This window comes from Geotrypetes seraphini, chromosome 7 (genome assembly GCF_902459505.1).
Source record: "Geotrypetes seraphini chromosome 7, aGeoSer1.1, whole genome shotgun sequence".
NCBI classification, from domain to species: Eukaryota; Metazoa; Chordata; class Amphibia; order Gymnophiona; family Dermophiidae; genus Geotrypetes; species Geotrypetes seraphini.
The window spans coordinates 64,701,584-64,719,314 of record NC_047090.1 but is presented as its reverse complement, the minus strand read 5'-3'; the positions used below and the strand labels follow the sequence as shown (position 1 = coordinate 64,719,314).

General features: G+C 42.1%; 1 protein-coding gene across 3 annotated transcripts in view; it reads right to left on the bottom strand.

Annotated features, from left to right (window-relative positions):
* ARFGAP3 (ADP ribosylation factor GTPase activating protein 3) overlaps positions 1-17,731 on the bottom strand; it is a 325,192-nt gene that overhangs the window by 158,699 nt on the left and 148,762 nt on the right. For all 3 annotated transcript variants that reach the window (XM_033953138.1, XM_033953136.1, XM_033953137.1), the window contains one exon: positions 12,101-12,147. In XM_033953138.1, coding sequence (XP_033809029.1) covers positions 12,101-12,147 — 47 coding nt within the window. The remainder of the gene's footprint in view (positions 1-12,100; positions 12,148-17,731) is intronic.

The window sequence follows — 17,731 nt, the reverse complement described above, 5'->3', positions numbered from 1 at the left end:
TGAGGAGCAATGAGAATCATTGTGGCTGACTCTCGTTTGAATTTGAACAGAGTTTTGAGTATGAGAGGAGTGGACGGAAATTTGTAGAGAAACATGTTTGTCCAGTCCAGAAGAAAGGCATCTGCTTCCAGAGGGTATGGAGAGTACAGTCTGGAGCAGAACGGGGGCAATAAGTCCACTTGTGGAGTGCCCCATTGAGCACAGACTGGATGAAGAACTGCAGAGCTGAGAGTCCATTTGTGAGGTTGAAGAATTCTGCTGAGGTTGTCTGCTAGGGAATTCTTCTCCCCTTGAATGTAAGCTTTTAAGAAAAGATTGCGAACTGTCGCCCAAAGCCAAATTTTCTGTGCTTCCTGGCATAGGAGGAAAGAGCCCGTGCCTCCTTGCTTGTTTATGTAGTACATTGCTACTTGGTTGTCTGTGCGAAGGAGGAGGACTTGCGGGCACAAAAGATATTGAAAAGCCTTGAGGACATAATACATTGCTCCAAGTTCTATGAAATTGATGTGAAATTTCTATTCCCTGGCGGACCAATGATCCTGGGTTTGAAGGCCGCTCATATGTGCTCCCCGAGCGTAAGGAGATGCGTCCATCATGACCACCTTGAAATGAGGAGGCAAGTGGAAAAGGAGACCTCTGGATAGATTGGAGGTCATCCACCATTGAAACAACTGCAGAAGAAATGATGTGACAGAGATATGTTGGGAAAGACGATCTGTTGCTTGAGACCATTGGGAAGCAAGGGTCCACTGCGCAGTGCGAAGATGTAGCCTTGACAATAGTGTCACATACACTGTGGAAGCCATATGTCCGAGAAGAACCATCATGCGCCTTGCAGAGATGGTCGGAACAGTGAACATCGGCTGACAGAGGCTGAATAGAGCCGATAGCTGATCTGGAGGGAGAAATGCTCTCATGAGAACAGTATCCAGAATAGCCCCAATTACCTGAAGTCATTGAGACGGAATGAGGTTGGATTTGGGGAAATTGACTTCAAATCCCAAAGCTTGAAGAAAGGAGATGGTCTGAGATGTTGCCAGAGCTACGTCTTGAGTTGTAGAAGCTTTGATCAACCAGTTGTCCAAGTGCCATTGCCAGCCCAAACGGTAGTGCTGAGAATTGACAGTGATTCTCCAACACATGAAATCTCAGGAACTATCTGTGTGCCGGGAAAAATGGAATGTGGAGATAAGCCTCTGTCAAATTCAGCGCATCCAGAAACTCTCCTGGCTGGGCCACTGGAATGACAGATCTCACCATCTCCATTTGGAAACACGAAACCCTCAAGGCTGCATTGACATGTTTGAGATCCAGAATGGGCCACTGGTCGTCGGAATCTTTCTTGGGCATGACAAAGTATATCAAGTATCTGCCCAAGCCCGCATGTTCTTCTTGAATTGGTTCTATGGCTCAAATATCCAGCTATCTGTTTAACATTGCTTGGACTTAGACAGCCCGATCTGGTTAGCCCGCTGGAGATTCCACACACCAGTCAAACAGAGGGTATGCAAACTATCTTTTAACCTTCTCTGACAATATCCAAGAACCATAGATCTGTTGTTACGCTTTCCCAGGCCTCCAGAAAGTCCAAGAGTCAACCTCCAATTTTCTGAAGGGCAGCTAGAGGTCTAGCGTCATTGCAACTGCTTGGCTGTCGTCATGGCCCGGGAACCTGTATTTTGGATTTTCCTGCTTCTGGAATATCTATCTAGAACCTTGCTAGGTTCTCTGAAATGAGACTCGTGAGGTCTGCTGTCCGGTAAGAACTTGGAATAATCTTGCACACTGGCCATAAGATTATCCATGCCTTTGACAAAAAGCATCTGTCCCTTGAAGGGGAGCTTGCTAAGCATAGCCTTGGAGGTCGAATCACATGCCCATTGTTTGATCCAAAGCACGTGTCAAGCAGATATGGAGCATACAGAGGCTCTAGCCATGACTAATTACATCAAAAGTGTGTCAGTCACATAGTCCTACCTTGCCAGCATGAGCTGAGGTAATAGCTCAGCTGCTGTCAGACCGTGAATGGCAGGCATGTGCTACAAAAGAAGCAGCTGACATCACCTTAACTCCTAGGGCCAGGGCCTCAAACTACCTCCTGAGGACCATACCCCCCCTGCAGTCCCATGTATCCTTCAGCACAACTCCTCCCTAACTGGGTAAGTCTCCCTCACCTGGGTAAGTCACTAGGGAGTCTACCTTTGACATAGCAAACATTTACTGAAACTCTTGATCCAGAGGATACAGCCTAGTCATGGATTTCACCCCTTTGAGGGAGCCTTTTGGGATCTCCCAGGGTTCTGTAACCAGGAGTTTCATGTCTGGGTGCCATGAAAAGGACTTTGGCTGAAATTGGACCATACACAAAAGAGAACACTGAGATGACTGGGACTGAGGTGGATCAAACTTGAGCTCACAGACAGACTCAGTAATAATGTCTGGCAGGGCCAAAGATTTGAACAGCCACCATATGAAGAGATCCTTTTCCATGTCCACAGCAGAGACTCCATCCTGAACTTCAACATAGGAGGCAGAATCTCCCATCAGAGGCCTCGCTTACAGACAGTAAGGAAGACTGAACTTTCATCCCTTGAATCCCTGTCCAACTGATAAATCAGTCAGGGAGGAGCTCTGCTCCTATAGAATAAGCGCTGTGAGGATTTTTAGAGGCGTGTGCCAAGAGTCGCTCTTCAGGAGATTTAAATTGTGTATTTTGGTCATGTGCATACTCATGCTAGAGCAGATTAATGAACTCTGGGGTAAAGGCCTTAGTAGGCAATTCTCCTTCCCCTTTAGAAGGGAGGAGATGCCTCTTTGGCTGTGGAGCACTGAGCCACTGTTCCAGGGCTCCTGGGAAAATTTTCATTACCATATAGGCTCAAAAGTCTTGTGCCATGTCTCAGAGGCCACATGGGAGCTAAATGTGAAGTTTCCGCCCCCCCACTTCACTTGACACAGCACTTATACAAAGGCACTCTTCCGCTGCTCTCCTTCACAAAGAAGGCATGGTAAAGGAGTATTAGAGTCAAAGGACTCCATCCCTAGATCTTTGAAAGGTGTTCAGAAGAAGTTTGAGAAGTTATAAAAAAAAGATTGAAAAAAAAATCCAAGATGGTCACCACTAGTGAATTTTAGTGCTAACAAACAGCTTAAAATCACCTCAGAGTTGACCAAAAACCTCAAAAGAAAAAACAAAAAAATGGATTTTAGAGGAGGGGGACCATAGCCCTAGCTGAAGAAACAATCAAAAACAGCTTTTGAAAAGCCCCCTGATTTTTCCCACAGGCTGACATAGCCTTACTAACAGACCATGTGCTGGGGAAACGGTGGTGCTGATGCCTGCTTCAGCTGCTCTCAGGTGTAGTTGTTGTAGGAGAGACTCTCTGCTTTCAAGTCACTCAGCCACTTCTCTGGGATCTTTGTACTGTTGGTCGGATCTTGACCGAACGACCCTCAAACCCCCCCCCCACCCCACCCCAAATTCTCACAAAAAAGTGGAGGGAGACGGAACACAGCCAGCACTATGAGGAATACTTTAGCTCCTAAACAGCCTATGCTCCAACCCATGACCACGTTAAAGGGGCAAGCAAACATCAGGGGAATGGACCCTGAGCTCCACTAATCTTCAGCAGGCTAGCTGAAACAGATCTGTGTAAGATACACCTACCAGCTACAGATTTAAAATCTGGTCCATGCCACGCAGGCAGAGTAGACCCTTATCAAAACAGATCTCTGATTTCACAAAAAAAGACCGCGATTAGAGCGAAAAACCACAGAACTATCTCAAAATAAAAAAAGAAATAAACCAAGCAGATCAGAAGTCACTCTTCATGCTCGCCTGCAGAAAGAGAAACTGAAGGGGGAAGCAGACTCCTGGGAAAAGGAAGAGGTTACAAAAGCTGTGACTGACATCTTGCTGCAGTATGCTTGTGAGAATGGACAGAGTACTCTAAGGCAGTATTTCTCAACTTCCTCAAGCAAAGAATGCTATAAGTCTAACAAATATCAACTGAATACCCCTACACCCATAATAATAGTACTAATTGGAATGCAATTTCTTCCATTCTTTTTTCATATACACACAATATAATTGTATTAACAATACATAATGGAAACCATAAAATTAAACTATACAGAGCACCCTGTATGCAGATAAAATGTTAATTATCATTTATAATCTGTTTTTTTCGAAGAGGTCAAGGCAGATGACTTAAAAAAAATGCAATGTCATAGAAATATGATGGCAGATAGAAACATAGAAGATGACAGCAGAAAAGGGCTACAGCCCATCATGTCTGCCCACTCTGCTTACCCACCCCCTGTCTATGCCCTAATGACCCAATTTCCTTATCTTGATCCTCTTAGGGATCCCACATGGGTATCCCATTTATTCTTAAAGTCTGGCACGCTGTCTGCCTCGATCACCTGCACTGGAAGCTTGTTCCAATGATCAACCACTCTCTCTGTGAAGAAATACTTTCTGGTGTCGCCATGAAATTTTCCGCCCCTGAGTTTGAGCGGGTGCCCTCTTGTGGCCGAGGGTCCCTTGAGAAAGAAAATATCATCTTCCACTTCGACACGTCCCGTGAGGTACTTAAATGTTTCGATTATGTCTCCCCTCTCCCTACGTTCCTCGAGAGTGTAGAGCTGCAATTTGTTCAGTCTCACTTCGTACGAGAGACCCTTGAGCCCCGAGATCATCCTGGTGGCCATCCGCTGAACTGATTCAATTCTGCGCACATCTTTACTGTAATGTGGCCTCCAGAATTGCACACAGTACTCCAGATGAGGTCTCACCATGGCCCTGTACAACGGCATTATGACTTCAGGCTTTCGGCTGACGAAACTTCTATTGATACAACCCAATATCTGCCTTGCCTTAGATGAAGCCTTCTCCATTTGATTGGCAGTTTTCATGTCTGCACTAATGATTACTCCTAAATCTCGTTCTGCTGAAGTCCTAGTTAAAGTTTCTCCGTTCAAGAAGTAAGTCTTGCATGGATTTCCGCTTCCGAGGTGCATGACCTTACATTTCTTAGCATTGAAGCCTAGCTGCCAGGTTGAGGACCAACTTTCCAATTAAGCAGGTCCTGCGCCATATAATTCTGTAAACTGCATTCACTTACTATATTACATAGTTTGGCGTCATCGGCAAATAGTGTTATTTTACCTTGAAGCCCTTGAGTCAGATCCCCTATGAATATGTTGAAAAGGAGTGGACCCAGGACCGAGCCCTGCGGCACTCCACTGGTCACCTCCGATGTTTTAGAGAGGGTACCATTAACCACCACGCTCTGAAGTCTGCCACTCAGCCAATCATTGACCCATGCAGTGTCTCTCCTAACCCCATCGATTCCATCTTGCTTAGCAGCCTGCGGTGTGGGACACTGTCAAAAGCTTTACTGAAGTCCAGGTACACAACGGGCCTATCCCAGGGGTAGGGAACTCCGGTCCTCAAGAGCCGTATTCCAGTCGGGTTTTCAGGATTTCCCCAATGAACATGCATTGAAAGCAGTGCATGCAAATAGATCTCATGCATCTTCATTGGGGAAATCCTGAAAACGGGACTGGAATTCGGCTCTCGAGGACCGGAGTTCCCTACCCCTGGCCTATCCAGTCTACCAACCTGCAGTAACCATTATCTATTCCTCTCTCTAAGAGATCCCATGGGCCTATCCCAGGCTTTCTTGAATTCAGACACAGTCTCTTGTCTCCACCATTTCTTCCGGGAGACTGTTACACGCATCTACCACCCTTTCTGTAAAAAAGTATTTCCTTAGATTACTCCTGAGCCTCTCTCTTAACTTCAGACTATGCACTCTCACTCAAGAGCTTCCTTTCAAATGAAAGAGACTTGACTCATGCACATTTATGCCACATAGGTATTTAAACATCTCTATCATATCTCCCCTCTCCCGTCTTTCCTCCAAAGTATACAGATTGAGATCGTTAAGTCTGTCCCCATATGCTTTATGACGAAGACCACACACCATTTTAGTAGCCAGCCTTTTTATATCTTTTTGAAGGTGCAGCTTCCAGAATTGTACACAATATTCTAAATGAGGTCTCACCAAAGTCTTATACAAGGGCATCAATACCTTCCTTTTTTCCTACTGGCCAAACCTCTCCATATGCACCCTAGCATCCTTCTAGTTTTCGCAGTCATATTTTCAACCTGTTTGACCACCTTAAGATCTTCACATACAATCACACCCAAGTCCTGCTCTTCTATCATGCACATAAGTTCTTCACCCCTAAACTGTAGCGTTCCCTCGGATTTTTGCAGCTCAAATGCATGACCTTGCATTTCTTGGCATTAAATTTTAACTGCCAAATTTCAGACCATTCTTCAAGCTTTGCCAGGTTTTTCTTCATGTTATTCACACCATCTGGGTGTCTACTCTTTTGCAGATTTTAGTATCATCTGAAAGACGCAAATCTTACCTGACAGCCCTTCAGCAATATCGCTTATAAAAATGTTTAAAATTACAGGCCCAAGAACAGAACCTTGAGGCATACCACTGGTAACATCCCTTTCTTCAGAGCGTTCTCCATTGACCACTACCCTCTGCTGCCTTCCACTCAACCAGTTCCACTCAACCGTCACTTTGGGGCCCATCCTTTGCTAAAATCTAAATATACCACATCTAGTGCACCCCTTCTAGCCAATTTTCTGGTTACCCAGTTAAAGAAATTGATCAGATTTGTCTGACAAGATCTACTTCAGTCCTGTAATCCACAGGATTCCAGAAACTTCACCATTTTCTGTTTTAAAAGTGTTTCCATTAATTTGCTTATCAAAGAAATCAGACTTACCAGCCTGTAATTCTCTGCTTCTTCCTTACTTCCACTTTTGTGGAGAGAGACCACCTCTGCCCTTCTACAGTCCTCCAGTACCACTCTCGACTCTAGAGAAGCATTGAAAAGGTCAGTCTGCGGAGCTACCAGAACTTCCCTAAATTCCTTCAGCACCATCCAGCCCCATTGCTTTGCCTACCTTCAATTTAGCTAGCTCCTCAAAAACACAACCCTCTGAAAATCGATCAGGGTCTACCACTCTTCCATCCCTACTGTGTTTGTCTTCTGTGGTCCTGCCCCCGGCGCCTCAGCCATGAACACAGAATAATATTTGTTAAGCAATTTAGCCTTTTCTTTATCAGCTGCTACATATTCCTCCCCTTCATTTTTGAGTCTCACAATGCAAATTTTGCACTTCTTCCTATCACTGATATACAGTGAAACCTCGGTTTGCGAGTAACCCGGTTTGCGAGTGTTTTGCAAGACGAGCAAAACACTCGGCAAACTTTTGACTCGCAAACCGAGCACTGCCCCGATAAACGAGCACTTACAGTCCAGGAAGAGCCTTTTCAGGGGATTCCTCTTCCATCTTCCGGCCAGCCTTCCACTCGGGTGCCTTCCGCAGGTTGGAGGACCTCTGTCTGGGCCTGCGTGGCCGGTTGCTGTCCCGCCTGTACGTTGCGTGTGACGTGCAGAGCGTCAATCATCGGCGTTGTGTGTGTCGTGTGCGGGTGGGGCGGCGCTCGGCTGCGTGGGATCAGGTGGGAGCTCTCCAGCATGCGAGGGGCATCCGAAGTGGAGGGCTGGCCGGCGGATGGAGGAGGCATCATTCTGAAGCGGCACTGCAGGGTTCTCCGGCAGCTGATGGACATTAGAGGCATCCCCCCAAAGCGGCACTTTGGGGTTCTTCTTTGGATGGCGGACGGAGGAGGCGGACGGAGGAGACGGCACCCAACAGGTACAGACCCCAGGTTCTGGAACGAATCGTTGCTGTTGCCACTATTTTCTATGGGGAACTTTGCTTTGATAAACGAGCATTTTGGATTACAAGCATTCTCCTGGAACGGATTATGCTCGTAATCCAAGGTACCACTGTATATCTAAAAAAAAGTCTCATCTCCCCGTTTTACTATGTCAGCTATTTTTTTCTTCCATTCGTATCTTTGCTTCTTTCCTGACTACTCAACCAGCCTCTCAACTTTTCCAGATATTTTTGCCTCTTCCTCTTTCTGCGATCTTTTGTAGCTTACGAAAACTAACCTCTTATTCCTTACCTTCTCAGCTACTTCTTTTGAGAACCAAAGAGGCCTTCTTTTCCTCTTACTTTTACTTACTTGACTCACAAATGTTCTGTCACCCTTACAATAACACCTTTCAGTTTTGCCCACTGCATTTCTACTCCTTCCAGACGTTCCATTCCAGACAACAATTTTTTGATGTAATCCCCCATCTGAACAAAGTTAGTTTAAAAAAATAATCTAGAACCTTTACTTTTGAATGAGCCCTCTCTATATCCATCTTAATATTAAACCGTATCATGCAGTGATCACTGGATGCCAGATGATCACCCACTGTAACATCAGAAACAGTTTCCTCGTTTGTAAGTCCAGTATGACCCTATCCTGCTTGGGCTCCATTACCAACTGCCGGATCAGTTCTCCTTGTAGAGAATCCAGGATCTCACTACTTCTAGAAGACTCCGCAATAGGGATACCCCAATCAACATCTGGCATAGTAAAATCACCTATTAGTAAAACTTTGCCTTTTTTAGATATATTCTCAATGTCTTCTATTAAATCTCTGTCCACTTCTTCCGTCTGTGAAGGAGGCCTGTATATCACACCAGTGTAAATATATTTACCATTCCCTCTTTCCAAATTGATCCACAGTGCCTCTTCCTTGCCCCACAGATCTGGCAATTGTGTGGCTTTAATATGATCTTTAAAATATAACGCTACTCCCCCTCCTTTTCTTTCTACCCTGTCTTTCCTGAATGGATTATAGTCTGGTATAACTACATCCCAGTCGCAGGTCTCTGTGAACCACATCTCCATGATTACCATTATCCAACTCGTCTTCTTCCATCACAGCTTCTAGATCCAGAATCTTGTTTGTCATACTTTATCGCGGCACCCAGAAATCATTCCATTGACGTTAAAAGAAACTAGCAGTTTGGCACCACAAGCTCTGCAGAATTCATATGACTACCAGAGAATGCTAAAATATGCCAAACACAATGTTATATGGTTTGCAATCTAAATTCCAGACCGTTATAAATCTGAAAATTTGAGGCTGGGCACTGCCAAGTAAAAAACTCAGATTCAGTTTCTAGTGCTGGCTTCTGTATTCTGGGTTGGGGGTGCTGCTGAAAACAGGGTTCACACTGTTTGGGGAAAACAGTCAAAGCCATTTCACAATAGTGACATATGTTGGTCAGGCTCATTATGCATACATACAGGATTTGGTAAAGGGCAGTCATTACAATGGCTGGGCTAAGGTTTTTCTGACACACTGTCCTGGATTCTAAAAACAGTGCTGTAAGTTAGGCGGTGGTAGGTGCCCTACTACTGCCTAACTTAATTTATTTAATTGGTGTAGTAATTGACTGTGCCATTTAAAAAATAATTAGAAATCCATTAAAAAAGTAAGCGCTGGAAAGCGCCTACCCTTATAGGGGTCTGAATCATGGCTATGTCATGGTGCCCTAGCAGCACCTAAGGTCAAAGTAGGCGTGTTTATGGCCGGAAATGACCTTGGGCACTGTTAGGCATGATTCTCAGTCAAATGTAGATGCTGGTAATGTGGACATTTAAAAATAAGTTTGATAGAAACCACGATTCTGGTAACGGTGCCTACATGTGACTGAAATGTGGCCAGCACTGTTTCTGGAGGTGCCAGCTGATGTAGACACCGTTTTTACAATCCAGCCCTCTGTGTCTATGGAGAAAACCCCTTAGTAAATCAGAACCTTAATGGTGAAAAACAGGAGGCCAGGACCTAACTAAACAGGGAAGTCTAAAGCAACAGAAAAAAAACTCTTCTCAGCCAAAGGAAAAAAGTAAACCTAAATGTTTCCAGTCACATAGAAGAAATCTGAAGCAGCCCACAACCAGTGATGAAAAAATTCTAAGTGCCAAGCCACCCAGGTCCCTGGTAAAGAAGCTACAGCTTTGCTCAGAAAATCATTTGCCATGGCCAAGAAACCACAGTAGAGCTCTAGCTGCAGAGCCACTGTTATGACTAGGAAGTCATCACTACAAAGCTAAAGAAGCTACCACTGCAGCAAGGTTTTGGGTCCAAGAAACACTGCTGATGTTGGGAACCAGTAGTTGGGACTTCTACCCAGGGCAGAAACTATTATTGTAACTGGGTCTAGGATTAAAGAGGTGAAGTTAGATATGAAAAGATACCAGCGAGGCACTGCTTTAAGGGAGAGACTAGAGGAATAAGAATAAAACGAGTTAGGGATAAGTATAAATGGAAGATAGGACAAATACCAGAAGGGAAGGATAAGGTAAGCAAAGAAACTCGTTTTTTATTTTTAAACATTGATTACCTTGAATAATGCAAGAATTTCTGCCAAACTCTTCTTGGTTTTCTCTTAATCAGTTTTAAAATTATATCACTCTTACAGCCAAAGAAGTGTTCACTTTTCTTTTTCTTAAGTAAATCAATATTCTATAACAGGGATTCACAACCCAGTCAATAGGACACACCCAGCCAGTCAGGTTTTTAGGCTAAGCACCATGAATATGCACAAGATAGATCTGCATACAAGGGAAGTAATTACATTACATTAGTGATTTTTATTCCGTCATTACCTTGCGGTTCAAGGCGGATTACAGAAGAGGATTTCTGGACATGTTCAGAAGTGTAACAGAGTAGAGCGGGTTGTTTCAGAAGATTGAAATGTTTCATACAGTGTTAGTTAGTCTTCATGGATTTCTTGAATAGCAGGGTTTTTATTTCTTTTCTGAAAGTTTTGTAGTTTGGGGTCACGATTAGTAGATTGGAGAGTTGGTGGTCTAGTTTACCTGCCTGTGTGGTTAGAAGGCCATCGTACAGTTTTTTCCATCTGATGTCTCTGATTGGAGGGTATGTGAATGGTGTCTAGGTTCTCCTGTGTCTGGTTCTGGTAGTTTGGATTAGGTGGTTGTTCAAGTAGGCTGGGCTGTCATCATTTATGGATTTAAATAATAGACAGTAGAATTTAAATAGTATTCTTGTTTGAATTAGGAGCCAGTGTGAGTCGAGGTATGCCTTCGTGATGTGGTCATGTTTTCTTAGTGAATAGATTAGTCTCAGGTCTGTGTTTTGTACTGTTTGTAGTTGTTTTATCATTGCTGCGGGGCAAGTTTATCTTGTGTGTATTCATTGTGCGTAATTCATATAACCATATAGTAGTTCAAGACAACTATGATCAAAAGTCCACTGCATACATGTTAAGTAAACATAAAAAAGTGGAGAAAAAGAGACCTCAGAAAAATGTTTTTGCTCCTTACTTTCAGTACATCAAGTTCTGTAATGGAGCTAGCACAGTCATTGGTCTCTCAAAAAACTCCACAAAAACATGTTAATTCTTCTCACTTTCTTCAGTAGTAAATATGCAATTAGATACTTATCCTCTTAGTTCCAGGGACGGTCAATCACAGGCAGAGAAAAAGTTCTGTTGCTGATATTCACTTAACAGAGAAATGCAGGCAAAATAAATTCAGCCAGACCTGACAGTGGCCCTATTTTGCATGGAGCTATATCAAGCCTCTGGCCACTTCATCGCCCAAATACAGCAACAAATAGCACATGAAAGGAAACTAGTACCCTCAAAGACTCACCGGTATCGTCATTGTGGGTAGCCTGAAAACCTGAGAACCCCTGGTCTACATAAAGCATTGGTTCATTAGAAGGATAGTCGTTCCTGGTATAAAGCATTCTAATTACAGTATAAATGGATAGTCTTACATACAAGCGAATCCTCAATTTTGCCAATCTGCAGCTTTTTGAGTCTAGTGTACCAAGACAACAATATCTACCTACGGACAAGTGGACTAAGTTAAAAGCCAATGAATTTTGTAGATTTTTGCATGTGATAGAAGTAGCTAACTCCACTGGCTACATGGACTACTGGACCAGTCCACTTGTCCGAAAGACTATCCAAAAATGAATGGTATAAGTAATTATTAAAATGTTTCATTTTCTGGGTTCTTTTGAAATCCATTTTATACTGAATTGGTTGTTGCTTCTATTCTATATTGATAAGGTGCTGGGGGGTCTCAAATTTGGCTTGATAAGAAGCAATACTTACCCCCTTTTTAACTTGATTTGTTTTCTTTTTTATAATAGATGAAGTCTCTACAAATAAAAATTAAAAATGCAAGTTATAAGATTAGGAAAACTGGCAAAATGGACAACAATATAATAATGGGTGATTTCACTTACCCACAGAAAAATATATTACATTACATTAAGGATTTCTATTCCGCCATTACCTTGCGGTTCAAGGTGGATTACAAAAGAGTTAAATAAGGTGGAATACAAAAAGATATTTGGATATTTTCCAAGGGAGATGGAAAGAGTAACAGTAGATCAGGTTTGTTTTTGCTTTGTTTTTTTCTAGTGGTCGGGGAGGTGGTGGTAGGAAAGACGGAAGCTTGTGGAGTTAAGTCTTTTTCAGGAATTTTTTGAAGAGTATAGTCTCTTTTCTGAATGTTCTGTAGTCTGAGGTCGTTATCAGTAGATTGGAGATTTGGTTGTCTAATTTTGCTGCTTGAGTGGCTAGGAGACCATCATATAGTTTTTTCCATTTAACTTCTTTGATTGGCAGGTGTGTGAATGGGGTGTGAGTTTTTCTATGCCTGGCTGAGGTGGTGTATATGGGGTATATATGGGGTAGAAATAGGAAAATATCAACAAAAGTTACAAAACTACTTTCTAATAAAAATGTGGAGCTGACTATCATTTAATCTTTTAAAAAGTGGAGAAAAAGACCTCAGTGAGTAACATACACTGCCTATCAGGAGCCTATTGTGCGGGAGAGCTAGTTGTTTAGCATGGCTGCTGGAGCACAACGAACAGCTTGGAGTTATCTTGTGAGTTATTGCTTCAGCGAATGTGTGAACAATAATGTGACTCTATATGAATGTACAATCGGGTCCCTTTGCATATTGGGGATGTTTTGAAAGATTACTCTCCTGCACTGTATACAGTAAAAGAGAGACTTTTATTCTATTTTATGTTGGGGAGTTTTTTCTTTGAACAATGATCGAAGTGTGCCTGCTAGACTCTTTAGCAGTGCATGCTACTCACTGAGGTCTTTTTTTTGCCACTTTCTTAAAGACTGAATGATAGTCAGTTCCACATCTTTGGCAGGAAGTAGAGTTTTGTAACTTTTGTTGATTTCACTTACCCCAATAGAGACTGGATAAATGTTAGTTACATCGGGGAACACTAGGGAGGTAAAATTCCTATACATCAGTGTTTCCCAACCCTGTCCTGGAGGAACACCAGGCCAATCGGGTTTTCAGGCTAGCCCTAATGAATATGCATGAAGCAAATTTGCATGCCTATAACTTCCATCATATGCAAATCTCTCTCATGCATATTCATTAGGGCTAGCCTGAAAACCCGATTGGCCTGGTGTTCCTCCAGGACAGGGTTGGGAATCACTGCTATACATAATAAATGACTGCTTCTTGGAGCAGCTGTCCAGGAACCAACAAGAGAGGGAGCTATTTTAGATTTAGTCCTTAGAGAAATACAGGGCATAGTATGAGAGATAACAGTGTTGGGTCCTCTAAGAAACAGTGATCATTACATGATCATATCTGAGTTAATATCTGAAATGAAGTCATTAAGGAAATCTACTGTAGCAGCATTTAATGTTCAAAAGGGTAACTACAATAAAATGACGAAAATGGTTAAAAGCTAAAAGGATTGGCCTTTAAAGGTTAGGACTTTAAATCGGGCATGGACATTGTTTAAAAATATCATTGTGGAAGCCCAAACCAGATGTATTCCATGTATTAACAAAGGTGGAAAGAATAGCAAATGACAGCCAGAATGGTTAAAAGGTGAAGTGAAAAAGACTGTTAGAGCCAGAAAAAAACCCTAAAAACCAATCCTCAAAGAATGGAAAAAGGATCCAAATAAAGAAAATAAGAAGCAATATAAGTATTGGCAAATTAGATAAAGAAGGCCAAAAGAGAATATGAAGACAACCTTGCCACAGAGGCAAAAACTCACCACTGAATATGACTAAATCTGAACTCCTTATCTTTCTGCCTAAACTCGTTCCCCCCCCCTCCCACTGTTCTCTATTTCGGTGGTTAACACTATCCTCCTCCCTGTCTCGTCAGCGCGCAACCTTGGGGTGATCTTTGACTCCTCTCTCTCCTTCTCTGCTCAGATTCAACAGACTGCCAAATCCTGTCGCTTCCTCCTCTATAATATTACCAAAATCCGTCCTCTTCTCTCTGAACACACGATCAAAACCCTTATCCATGCTCTCGTCACCTCGCACTTAGACTACTGCAACGTACTTCTCTCGGGCCTCCCGCGTGCCCACCTCTCGCTGCTTCAATCCGTTCAAAATGCTGCTGCACGACTCATATTCCGTGAGAGCCGCTATTCTCACGTTACCCCTCTCAAGTCACTTCATTAGCTCCCCGTCCATCTCCAAATACAGTTTAAACTCCTCTTGCTGACTTACAAGTGCGTTCGCTGTGAAGCCCCCCAAATCTCTCTTCACTTATCTCTCCCTATGTTCCTCCCCATGATCCCCGTTCGTGGGGCAAGCTCCTCTTATCTGTACCCTTCTCTTCCACTGCCAACTCCAGACTCTGTCCCTTCTTTCTTGTAGCGCCGTATGCCTGGAACAGGCTGCCTGAATCAATACGTCGTGTTCCCTCCCTAGCAGCATTCAAATCCAAGCTAAAAGCCCACTTTTTAAAATCTGTTTTCAACACCTAACTCCCACTCACGGCTGTCAGATACCTATACCTACTGTATCATTTCCTCTACCATAATCTCCCCAACCCCGAAATGTCCTGTCTAAATTAGATTATAAGCAATTCTGAGCAGGGATCGTCTACTGTATGTTAAAATGTACAGCACTACATACGCCTTTCAGCGCTTTAGAAATAATAAATAGTAGTAGTAGCAGCAGCAGAGAGACTGAATGAATTCTTTACTTCAGTCTTTATGGAAGAAGATGTAAGAGATCTACCTATACAACACACACACAATAAAACAGGGGAAGCAATTCCACAAAAATCAAACAGGCAAGAGCAAAGTGGAAATGTCCAATCAGATTAGTGCACAAAAAAGTATCTTTCAACTCATCTGATAAATCCAATGGTCTTTATTAATCCAAAATAGCTCATACATCCAAAGCAACTCAACGACTCAACATGATCATGTTTCGGCCACCCGGCCTACATCAGGAGTCTTTGGGTATCAAATAGTCTCAAATGGTCTAAAGCAAAACGAACAAACCATTGCTCCGAATCTGTAACACCACAAAATAACACAGCCTTGCAGTGAAGGCTGCGTTATTTTGTGGCGTTACAGATTCGGAGGGCGCTAAGACCGTGAAGGCAATTTTCATTAATTAGCTCTCTTGCTGCGATGGAAAGTTATCATAGGGCGCCAGAAATTCATTTGAACAGTCAGCTGTTAATATCGTAGCCTCACAGAATCTTATAAAAGACAGAAATTTTGCGATCTGTGGATTTATGAAGCCATGAAATTGCTGAAAGTGTCTAAGGATAATGGTGCTTTGGAGATATACTTCCGGGTACAGAGCGTCTGTCATTTCCTTCAAAAGAATCAATTTTAATATTATTGTTTACTCCTTCTCTTATTTCAATGTGACGTCTGCAGTGAGGTACAGTCCAGACACTGTATTTAGATGGAAACCACAAATTACTTCCTTTATCCTGCTTAAACTGGGAAACTGGGAATCACTTCCAATCATAACAAGGGAAGATCATCAGTTAAAGAAGGAGGAAGAAAAGAAAAAAAGATTTGCTGCAATGTGTCTATCCTGGTCAATAGGAGGTTTTCTGCTACATTTGATAACTTTTGGGCAGCTCCCATGGGCAGATGGCTCAAGGTTGATATGACTTTGGGAAATGATACCCTGACGCTTCTTAATATTTATGTCCCTAACTTGAATCAGGCTGATTTCTTTAAGAAAGTACAACAGTTAATTCTGTCATGGATCCCATAATGGATAAACAACCTAGTAAGCAATTAAAATCATTAGGATTGGACAATCTTGCTCATATATGTGGATTAAAGGATAACTTGCAGATTTTTCATTTTAATGCTTGTGAATTTTCGTTTTGTTCCCATGTTCATAAATCATTTTCAAGAATTGATTTTTTTGTTTAAGATCATTTAATTCAACAGGTTACAAAAGCCAGCATAGATCCGATTATTTTATCAGATCATGCTGGAATTTGGATAGAATACCAGTTTACTGAAGAAGATTCTAATAGACCTGTTTCGAGGTTTAATAATACTCTGCTTGTGGAATCAAACTTTCTTGAGGAAATTCAAATAAAAATGAATGAGCATTTTCAACTCAACACCTCAGAGGAAATCTCTTTGGAAACTATATGGGATGCTTTCAAAGCTACAATGAGAGGCAAATAATTTCATATTCGGCACATATTAGGAAACTGCTAAATTAGAATTTTCCAATTTGGAACAAACTATTTTGACTTTAGAGTCACAATTGGCCTTGAATGGGAACAAGATACTTTGAATGCCTCGATGAAAGCTAAATATAAATATAATGAGATTTCCTCACAATTGGCTAGGAAAGATTTGTTTTCTCAGCAGACTCTGTATTATGGAAACTCGAATAAAGCGGGAAGATTATTGGCTAACTATCTTAAGGCTAAAAAAAGAAAAGTAAATATTGCGGCCATTAAAGATGAGAAAAGTAAAATTCATACCCACATTGGAGATGCTTTAAAACAATTTTTGGATTATTAAAAAAAGCTTTATATTCTTCTGAGCTTTATTGAAATAAAGAAATTGAAGAAAGATAATTTTTAAACTTAATTAATGGGCCAAAAGTTCCAGAGCATATAAAAGGAAATCTTGAAGCGCCTATATCATTTAAAGAACTCCAGACAGCATTGAGGTCTCTCAGAGTTGGATCCGCCCCGGGCAGCGATGGATTCACTGTGGAGTTTTCCAAATCTTTTCAAAATATACTATTACCTCATCTTTTAAATTTATATCAATCACAACTAATTAAGGGTTGTATATCAGGTACTATGGCGGAAGCGTTAACCATTGTTTTGCCAAAGCCAAACAGAGATCCCATGTTGGTTTCAAACTACAGGCCTATTTCTTTAATTAATGTGGATGGGAAAATCCTGGCCAAATTATTGGCTTTAAGATTAGCCAAAGCTCTCCCTTATATGATTGGTATGCACCAAATGGGTTTTGTTGCTCAAAGACATTTCGCAAACAATACCAGATTGGCACTTCATATGCTCAATTTGTCAAAAACAATAGAGGATCCAGCCTTTCTGTCTCTTTGATCGTGTAGAATGGACTTTCATGTATCTAGCATTGGATTGGTTTGGAATAGGATCTGGATTTATTCAAATGATTCAAACCTTGTATAGTTCCCCTTTTGCCAGATTATATATTAATAAACTAAACTAAACCTTAAGTTTATATACCGCGTCATCTCCACAGAAGTGGAGCTCGACACGGTTTACAGGAATTAAAAACAAAGAAAGGAGCTCCAATGGAAGGAAGGAGGGCTTGGTAAACAGGAAGGGGAGGGGGAAGTTACATTTTGGAGAAAAGCCAGGTTTTCAGATGTTTTCTGAAGTGTTGTAGGGAGGTCGAACTCCGAAGATGGGCAGTAAAGCTGTTCCACAGTTCGGTGATCCCGAAGAGGAGGGACGTT